General features: G+C 32.5%; 2 protein-coding genes across 2 annotated transcripts; both read right to left on the reverse strand.

Moving 5' to 3' along the window:
• Positions 1-176: 176 nt before the first annotated feature.
• On the reverse strand, positions 177-4,810 carry LOC132544223 (uncharacterized). The gene is made up of 6 exons (XM_060207795.1): positions 4,691-4,810; positions 4,362-4,500; positions 3,395-3,507; positions 2,111-2,226; positions 776-1,019; positions 177-185 (listed from the first exon to the last, which is right to left on the reverse strand). Exons 1-6 carry the CDS (start codon positions 4,808-4,810, stop codon positions 177-179), a joined length of 741 nt encoding a protein of 246 aa, XP_060063778.1.
• A 2,538-nt stretch (positions 4,811-7,348) lies between these two features.
• Positions 7,349-10,579, reverse strand: LOC132544224 (beta-hexosaminidase subunit beta-like). Its single transcript, XM_060207796.1, has 6 exons — positions 10,439-10,579; positions 10,019-10,175; positions 9,233-9,329; positions 8,182-8,289; positions 7,556-7,727; positions 7,349-7,444 (listed from the first exon to the last, which is right to left on the reverse strand). The coding sequence occupies exons 1-6, from the start codon at positions 10,577-10,579 to the stop codon at positions 7,349-7,351; spliced, it is 771 nt and encodes a 256-aa protein (XP_060063779.1).
• Positions 10,580-10,867: the final 288 nt, after the last annotated feature.

Genomic DNA, 10,867 nt, shown 5'->3' on the forward strand with positions numbered 1-10,867 from the left:
CATAACAGATAATTCTTGACGAACTAACATTGAAAAAGGACACGACAACATTTTTTGATATGCTGTTTTTAATTTTTGTTGTAAAGTACAATAAGGATGCTAAAAAGTGCAGTGCGTGTGACACATCTATCTACATGGATGCAATCGGGCTCGAGCCTGGTTCCAGTTTTTTTTTTTCACATGACCTGTTGGAAGAAAATGTAACCATACTATATATATATAAACACTGAATTTATTTCCACTTATCTTGGTTGATCAGTTTAATACTTAACCAGCTGTATCCATTTCATAGAAATACTTTATTCAAGGATGTAAGAATACACTGATAGTAAAGAAGATATTACTGGTTAAGGTTTCTCTAAATTATTTAGACTATATGAAGGATATTTTTGTTAGTTGTTAATCATACTAGGAAATCGTCCCTTTCGTCATGGTCAAGTACACAGGACATATACGGAAAGGAATATTAAATAAGTCAGTCACAATTTTTTTCTTATCAAATTTTTTTTACTAAAATTACTATTTCAGTATTATCATTAGCTGGTGCCATTATGGGGTTAAAATTATTTACTTTCAGAATGGACTCCTCCATAACATTCGAGGTATTTTTAATATCCGATTTAGATGGTATGAAAAATGCAGTTTTGAAATTGATAATACTTTCAATTTTGCGAATGAGTGATAATTCCAAAGTCTTAGTCCTATCTACTCTAGCTACCAGAAAAAGATTCTATACCTTAAACTCATTCCCCATTTTATGTCAATGTTAACTTACCATGGTAGAAGTAAGAGCTTGTTTTTCTCGTCGATATGAAGGAGGGCCGTCAACAGTCTCTACAGAACTTTCCTCGATATCCTCTGTTTCGCTGGTATGTATGTTGTCCTCTGGTCCAATCATTTCGTGGCCGACCGCTGTTTCTCTTCGCAGCTTTTCAGCAATTTCTCGGAGCAATGTCATTGTACTGGATCTTTCGTTCAAACTTCTTTGTTGAAATGGACTTTGACCTCTGATATTGCCACTAAATATTGACATATTGAAAAAAAAGTTAATCAGATACATATGACTATGTAGGTGAACTTAGCTGAATTCCTAGCATGAATTGCTGAATGTCCAGAACAAGGACAACATAATGAGAGATCGATGTAAATATTGAGTCGAAAAGTAACACTGATTAAAACAAATAATTATATACACTGTATATCATTAATAGTTATTGTTTACCTTTTGTTTGTCTTTGTTTGCATGCTACGTTTTGATAATAGCACAGTTCATAATATACACATGTATTTGACGTTCATATGGAAAAAAGAGAAATTACCAACATGGTAACATAATTATAATTCAAACTTAATTTCCATAAATTTAGGGCAAAATATGAACGAAAGAAAAATTTACACGGAGAATCATGAAAAAGTACGAGGAGACTAAGACCATATGTTCCGGAAGAGAAAGCGTCTTCTGCTTCATTGACGACACCCGAATGTAAACTTTGGTCGAGCCAAATAATTAACGCCACGTTCTCAAATGAGAACAAGATATAAAACAACAGAACCAACAGGAAACTAACGAGCATCAAACACATCTAGTTTCGTGTCATACAAAGAATTAGAGTATTTCTCAATGAGATCACAATGGCGACCATAAAACATAAATTTTTCATTAACTTGAATCTTTTGAACCCTTGTGTTATGAGTTTGTCATTCAGTTGACGACTTCTTGCGCGAAAATCGTGATAATGGGAGCAGGCTCTTGAATATCGAATCAAATTTGACATGTTTGGAAATTAAAGACATTGTCGGGCTATTGCACCTCTTTAGCCAAATATTTAAGTTTCTTTTGTTAAAAATTGAATGATAATAATTCATAACTTGACTGTTCTGTATCTTATTGAAAGTGATTCTTACTTGATACACACACGCATTTAATTAAGAAAAAAAATTAGAAAAAATAAAAAGAAGAAAATGAATGAATGAATGAATAATGAACGAATGAATATAAATTTAAATGATAAATAAAAAGGAAAGAATGAACTTTTAAAAATGGATGAAAGAAATCAATCTTTGGAATTAAATTTTGAAAAAAGCACTAAGCATAAACTTTGTTTCTTACCCTGGTCCGTACTGACACACGACAAAAATTGCGTTGCTGTATTGACGTCCGTTCACTACCATTGTGGCACACGTTTGGACAGCACATCCTACTGCCGTGGACTTAGCCCATACCACCTAATAATTAAGGACATCACAGTTAAGAATCTGATGTTAACATTTATGTAAGTACTAAACATTACAAAACCCAACCGATTTCAGATCATTTACATGGCAGGTGTCGTAAGTAAGCAAAAGATTCTTGCCCTTCCGGAACATCTGGGACTTTTTCAAAAGTCTTCGTGTTAATCTTTCTGTTGTTTATATTTTCCTTAAGTGTTGTTACATTTGAGTTTGAGATATGATTATGTTGATCTGTTGGTATTTTCTTGTTTTTGTTTTAATTATTGCTACTTTTATCGATAGTGACATTTCTGTCTTCAACCAGAAATGACTATCTGGATTTTTATTGATTGTACTTCGGAATGCTTCATGTCACGTCGTAAACTCAAACCATTATTTCTCACTTAAGAACATCATTATAAGTATTTTAGGTATAAATACTAGAATACATATACAGATGGATCTTAAAGTTAAACTGAAAATGTTCATATTGATAATTAGGATTATTAATTATTTGCGGACTGGCAATTTTTTCTAGTAATCGGACAGAACAAAAACTGATTCCACTCTTGCATTGAAAACATACTCTTAATATCCAAATGGAGTACATTTTTGTAATTGTAAATCAAAATACGAATGTTTATAAGAATACAAGCCTTACACATTTAGAGTAGAATACTGCACAAAGGACACACTAGTTATAGCACATTCAAATATAAAGTCAGAGTTTAGACAAAGTAGAGTCAGACAATTAATTAAACTGCAGCATACAGCTGTTTCGTTCTTCTAGGAACCGTCAATGATTCTAAGGGCCTAAATTTTGAAGCTAAGGAAACGACCGAGGAAATTCAAACGTAATAGACAGAAGTGTCAAAATATACATTGGAAGATGCACATAACTTAATAAATATCGTAATTTTCAAGTTATCACAAATATCAATAACATCACAACTCGTTTTCATGACAATAGCTACTTATTTTTTAACATTATTAGATCAGGTGCTTTGAACTAAAAGCAAGCGCATCGTCTACTGCAATACCACGTGACTACTTTTCAATAAATGTTGAGGCTTAATTATCATTCAGAGACTAAATGAACAAATACATAGGAAAAAGCACACAAAACTATATAGAATTTTTAAAAAAGCAAAATAAAATTAACGTTAATAAATAAATACGATACCTGAGTGTAATGACCACACACTTTTCCTGGTGTACAAGATAAGCTTGCTCTATCGTAATCCTTTTTTTCATCGTACCACTGTCCCACCACGTAGTCAGCCGACGCGACAGATCCTATGATGAAAACAATTCTTCAAGTATTATACTTTGTTTAAAAAATTGTGTGGAAAAGTATTAATGTTAATATTTTCTTGAACATGATGTATATTATAACATTTTCAATGTTGCCAATAAAACCTAGTCAATGATATTTCTTATTGAAGGAATAGTAAAACACTTTCTTCTTTCTGTCTGTAACCTGTATTTCGGTATTTATTAAAACATATAATGCATCCCTCAGACAAGTAGCTGATATTGAAAAAGCTCCACATTTTGCTAAAATATTTAATATTTTACTGTGATTAGATAAGGAGGCATGGCGAAAAATCCAGGTTTGACTAACAGACTATTATCTTGAAAAAGAAACAAGTTTTGACAATAATCTTTTTTTTTTTTGGTTTATGCATTAAAATCATATGGCATGATTTATCTATTAGCAATACATAAATGAATTAGGGAGAAATGTTTCAATATAGATAGTTATTTACTATTGCCTGGCTATACATCATTATAAACTAGCCAGAATGACGTGTGATTTCATGCGTGATACATGACACTCGGTGCGTGACCATTACATTATCACAATTGTAGGTCGTCATTATGGATGTTACACTTGTCGGATATCATTGTCGTTAACGTAAAGTTTATTTCAAATTTAATTAAGATCTTATCTGCATAAGACAGAAACATGCACAAGGAATATAAAAACACGAATCTAACTGTTTTATTATGATATTTAAGACAAAATGATGTTTGCTTGCAAAACTCTGTCATGCATAACTATCATAAATGCTGTAACAAGACAGTTTGATGGCTAATACGACTCTTCTAGCATATACATTTATACAATAATTTGCTATAATTCTTACCCGAACCCCATTGAAGGAACAAATTCTCCCCTAGGTAGCTGTATCCAGGAGTTTGCTGTCTCTCCGTTTGACTGCTATGTTTCCACAGGCATTTACTGGCGTGTTTCGCAGCATTTTGTTCAATAGCTTTATCGTATTTCTAAAATATAACGTGTATCCAAAATTAATCAGATCATATTAAAACTTAGGAATGTGATCACCCTAATATGATGAAATAACTGAGCAACCTTCTTCATAGATTTGAAAATTTATGAATGATGTATGTAATATCATCTTTCCTACAGAAACAAGTTAACCAAATTGAACTTAGGTAAATCAATTTTACAAACCATTGACGGAACACCCTCCATTTTTCGGTACTTGTTGTGAGCGTCCAAATAGGAAAGGCCCTGAGTCCCAATGAACAAAAATCCTGCTAAAAACACATATACAGTGGCCATCTGCATCATGTTGACGCTTTCGATGTGAAGACTCCAAGTGTTCAGTTGATATTGAAGTGTGCATCTGAGACGGATCTACAAGCGTATTTATACATATACTTGGTACCGATGTTGCCCGGGAAATGTTAAGGTATGACCTTCAAGTTAATTAATATGCAAACCAAGTGTTAAAGCTTGCACGTGCTCAATGAAATATGAATTAATACGGAATTAAGAATTAGTGCTGATGAATGTCAAAAAATCGTAGTCCTGTCAGATGTTTTAATTGCTTAATAACACTCATTTATGTTTAGGAATTAAAATATTGGAGATTATGTTTTTAAGAACTATTTGATATTCCATATTCATTTCGGATTTGTATTACTTCTTTGGGCATAATGCGTCGAAACCTAAGTTTGTGAAGTGATCACGTAATATCGTCACACCTATATGCGTTACCTTAGTGATTGCGGGTGTGGTTGTCAAACATGCAGGAATTTCGGTTTTTGAAAAACAGGTATTCTCGAGAATATGTAGGTGGATTTTCATCATAACTAAAGCTACATGTTTCTTTGAAAATTAATAATAAGATCAAAGATTCAATTTCATTATAAGACATTCAATACAGAACAGAGACGTTTATATATCTACGGAGCAACTCGTTGAATACTGACGGCAATTCTCGACTGCCTTCTATTTATCTGTTACTGATATATATCATAACTCATATTTCCTACATAAAATGTTAACTTTTGAGAGAAAACCCCCCAAATATATGATATATTGATATATTCTGTTAATTTAGTATCTGTGCTAAATTGTACTCTTCAATGACTGATAACCAAAAAAGAAAGTATCGTTAGATCTTGCTTTGATGTACTAGTCTTAAAATCACTACTTTTTAAAATCAAGAGCTGACAAACCCATGAATACAAGAATAAGAAATAATTGAGTCAAAACTTATAATTTAACTGTATCGTACATCGGTTTCGCCATTCAAGGATCCGTAATTGATCCCTAACTTGTGATGTCTATGAGACGTCTGAGAATAATCAAAATAGAAATAAATATCAAAATTTAGATGAGACAATGTACAACTGTTATTTCTGTTCCTTTGGTGGTCAGCAAACGTTATAATGTTACAATTAAATATACAATGATAATAAAATTATTTATTTTGAATACTGAACAGTATTATATCTAGGAACTGTACTTGAATATTCTATACACAATAACAAATAAATAGGGATGTCCTTCAGAGCTTAATATTTTCTACCTTTAGGTAAAGGTAATGCAGTATGAAGTTTGTCTTTATTGAAGCAACGACATATTAAAAGAAACACCATAAAGTTATTATATAAGTTACTATAAACTGTATTTATTTTATAACAATTTGGAGAAAAAAATTCTTCCATTTCTCCTAGTCATTCTCCTTGGCCCGGGAGTACGCGCGTGAGGGGTCGTATTGGAGGAGGAAACCGGCGAATTCACGTGGCTGGGCAGGCGATCTCTTTCCTTATCACATGAATTCGAGGAATAGAATACCGAGTTTACTTCGAGATATTTTGCTTTTTCGTGTTAATGGTTAAATATAGAATCAGCAATATTGAATTATTACTTTATACGTAACTCACTGTGTTATCCTCTGAAGAATTTTTTATCCCTGTTTTCTGAAATTATATATTCTTAGCATTGAGTAATTCACGATACCTTCATTATTCTAATGTGCCCGACCTTGTATCAGTGGATTGGGGATGGTGAGAAACCTACATGTATGCTTCATGAAGTCTACAATAACACAGATGTTAACTTTGACTGATCGCTGAAATATCTCCGATTTAGTATGGATCATATCTAAACTGGGTGTCATTACTACTCTCGTATATACAAATTAAATGAAATAACGTGCAGATCAAAAGTTGAAAAAAAATCAATCAGGACACTGAAAATATATTCAAGATATCTTGAAATGGAAATATCGGAATAATCATGTATTGTTATTTTCTTTTTATTTTATCTCATATTTAATCCTTTAAACCTCTCAATACACACTGGAATAATATCCAAGGTAGTTGATGTTAAAATGTTATCCAGGGTACAATTAACTCGATATACAACGACGGTAACCACCTTGTTATCTTATGGGATGTAACAACTAAATATTTTTTAAGTTGAAATGTGTGTAGCTTTGTGTATCGCCCTGTTTATAACATAAATCACTTCGATGGAATATTATATACAATTTAATTGATTTAATCATGAAATAAAAATATGTAATGGGATATACTTTATCCAAACGTAGAAATGTCCATAGAAAGGAGATAACGTATTTACTGATTATATACATAGAGGCGATGTGCTCTCAGATCCCTTGTTAAAATTCTGATGGTGTGATTCAACAACAAACTTCAAATACCCAAACATTTCGATATCCTTTCTTTATTGTCTAAAATAAAACAAGACAATAATGTGGTGTAATTTTTACATAATAAACATTATTTGACCATTTGGTCATTTTTCGCGGTACATGAGATTGTTTTTTCACATTTCTAGTTAAATTAAAGTGCACTATCGACACTTAAGAAGTCTCCTCTTTCCTTGTGAATATATCAGGAATACCACAAACAACACCGATGCTGACGTCAGATAGAAAAGGTACATCACCTGAAATACAATAAACACGTTATAATAAAAAATATTAAAGATTTCCGAACAGAGATGATTTAAGTTAATGATTGACCAAACAAAAATCAATGACGTCAGAAATTTTTATACCTCTCTGTCTGAATTCCATGGAATCGCTAGTACACGAGATTTCACTGGATGTTGGAAAACAGAGTTCTGATTGGCTGATGGATATGTGTCATGGTTTCTATCACGTGATTTACGCTTGGTATTCCTCAGACAGAATTCAGGACCGTTGGCGAAACCAGTGTCGAGGCCTCTCCTAAATTTGATCAAACAGATGTTATAACCCACTAATAACGTAAGTGCCATTGGAATTCTTTATATCCCATATATATTACGATTTAAAACATGGATAATCAAGTACGGACTTATGTTACATATCAATTAAAATTTTTTTAAGCGTAAACAATTTCCACAATTCTGGAGAGGCATCCAAAATTTAAACATTTAACATCTTAACCTTTGTTTCGCAGTAATGTCTTGTTTTAAACTAAATATATGTGACGAGCATTTTTTTGTCTACAAATTACTTACCACGGCTGTTTGATGTTGTGACATTATAATTTGTGATTTATCATACTTGACTGTTATAATGAAAGAGAAAAAAAGTATGCTATTGAAGCACACTTTGATGCACGAGTTCAACACACTTATATATTTTACTCAAGCATGTAAAAACATCACATTACTTCATAGGTATATATCTATGTTACCTGAGCATACGACACCTGTGCTCTTCTAATCTTCTAGCGGCATAGAATAGATCGAAGGTGTCCTCTCTTCTGCTCCAAAGACGCTCTGCTGCGGCGGATCCACGAGGCCTATCAAAGATTGAACGAAAGACACATATGAATAGTAGCACATTTGGATATAAAGAAAAAGATAATCGAAAACAATTTCAAAATTTCGATGAACAGATTCATTAGCCCACATAATTCGATAATTTCTCATATATTAGATAATCATAAAATAATGTACTAATTAAGTACATAATATGTAAAACATGGCATTATTCAAATTAATTAAAACGTGACTTGGAGGTTGCGGTCAATCGCGGGGATTTAAGTCCACCAGTAGTGTCTATCAACTACAATCCTGTACACGGAACAAAAGACACACAAGTTAATAAAGCCGTTGTGCAAATTTAATACACTATAGAGCCAAATAATGACATAAACTACATCTAGTAAAATATCAGTATTAATTATATATTTGTTTTGTAAAATCTGTCACCACAATTCATTTGGTAAATGTTGATTTCCTAAATAATGTATCCTAACATGAACATCTTGGTTTACACGCCGCCTACACAGTAAAATTATTTATAGAATGTACAATGTATAGCTGTATAGTGTAATAACGCACCACACATTTTGCTGTTGTTTAGGTGAGTTTGTGTCACACAAATTTTATCAGGGATTTGATAAATACATTTTTGATGGTCCTAAATTTGCGCGCTTTATGTATGAGTCAATGTATATGGGGTGTTTGATTTATTTTCATCACGAGTTACTTCCCCTGTTCCATTATTTAATCTTAGTTTTCTACATTGAGTTTTCATTTCAGAAAGATCTGAAATCATGTCATACAACTAATTATCTATCTATTACTCATTGTTTACGTCGGCTTTTGACGATAGCATTTGCATTTTGTTCGATCCAATTGACTATGCAGTCTTGTCAATAAAATTTGCTTAACTGAACATATACATTATACTAACAACTTTTCAATCACCCTAGATGCATGTAACATGTATTTACCTACCAGAGCCATTTCATCAACATTTCGCTGGACATGTACTCTCCCCACATACATACTTCTCCTCCGATGATGGACTTGTCATTCGCATATCGACCATTACCTGCAGTATACAAAATTAGTGAACCTAAAAATAGAAACTGATATCTTAGTTACTATTTAAGAAAAACATAAACATGAACGTCCTGACTGAAAAAAGAAGAGATGCTAAATTTCCCCCATTTTATGAATAATTTTTCCCCCTGGGTAGGTTTATTGCAAACAATTTCATGGTTTAAACAGGGGCGTGATGTTGGTTACAAATAGATGGCAGCAAGACAGTTCATGAGTTGTTGATTTCTTTCTTTTCTAACGAGTAAATGGGTGTGGTATAAAGGACACAAATCACCTCTAAAGTCAGCATACAAATAACAAAAAGTTCAGAAAGTCAATCAGTTCTTACAGCAAAAGTGGCACCCATCTTTTGTAAATTATTGGTAAGTATTTATGTAAAGTTACTGATGACCTTTTAATTAACGAGTCCTCATTTGTGGCTAATACTGACTTTAAAATATCGAAAGCAGGTATTGATGACGACTTTACTTCTTTAAAGAATAGTTTAAAAGTTTCAAAGTAGACAACATTCAAAGCAGTATGAAAGAATGGATGATGCGCCAAAAGTAAAAAGTATCCAAACTGTCATCACAGTCAAATGCACGTAAACAATCTTGGAATTCTTCAGAAAAAATTAATTTTTAATAAAGTTTTTTTTTTCTGATTTCCCCATCAGTTATTGCAGAGACATATACATACCGTAAGGATCACACTGATAAAACTTGTGCCAGTGAACGCCGGGATCCACTCTATCGAGGTACCAACAGTACGAGTATATAACACGGTAACCTTTCAACAAAATTTGTCTCGTATATTCGTTTGTTCGCCACACCTGGATAATGGTGTCCTTTGGGATCTAAAAAGTCAAAACAATGAAAAATAACTAGGTGAGTGTTCTTCTTCTTTATTAGCATAGATTACTGTAAAGGATGTTATTTTTGCGGGATTTACATTTCACTATTTTTCAAAGATGAATGAAAATCGCTTAGATACCACAGATACCTAGAAATATGAAATAATTAAGGATGAAAATTGTAAATTTTATGTTTTCTAATCTGAACCATCGGGAAAAAATATACAGTAATACACTGTGATTGACGAAATTGCCAATTTTGTTACCTTTACGTTTTCATGAAGGGCATCCTCCCACATAATAAAGTCCAGTTTTTCTTCTCGGACATTTTGCAACTTCTTGAACACTTTTTGCATCCTATATTGGTAGATAACAATTTTCATAGCATAATGACAAGCTGTCGCCATGACGTGAAATTCCAAACAATTTCTGTTGAAATTATGTTTTTAAAAGCGATGTTTATGGATGTTTAAGACTTGATAAGTTTTATGTCTTTATATGATCGTATTGAGCTAAACATCATTCATAAGAATGATAGATAACATTAATGTATTCCGTAGATTTTTCAGCCTTGCTAAGGGGATGGCGAAATAAGCAAGGTACATTTTTGCACTGTTGTTTTTGCAAAGACCGTACGATCAATAACTTTGGTCCCTTGTTTTAGTGTATACTTGACTGGTGTTTTGTAGAATATT

This window comes from Ylistrum balloti, unplaced genomic scaffold, assembly GCF_031769215.1.
Source record: "Ylistrum balloti isolate Yb309-2 unplaced genomic scaffold, AGI_CSIRO_Ybal_v1 Utg369784, whole genome shotgun sequence".
NCBI lineage: Eukaryota > Metazoa > Mollusca > Bivalvia > Pectinida > Pectinidae > Ylistrum > Ylistrum balloti.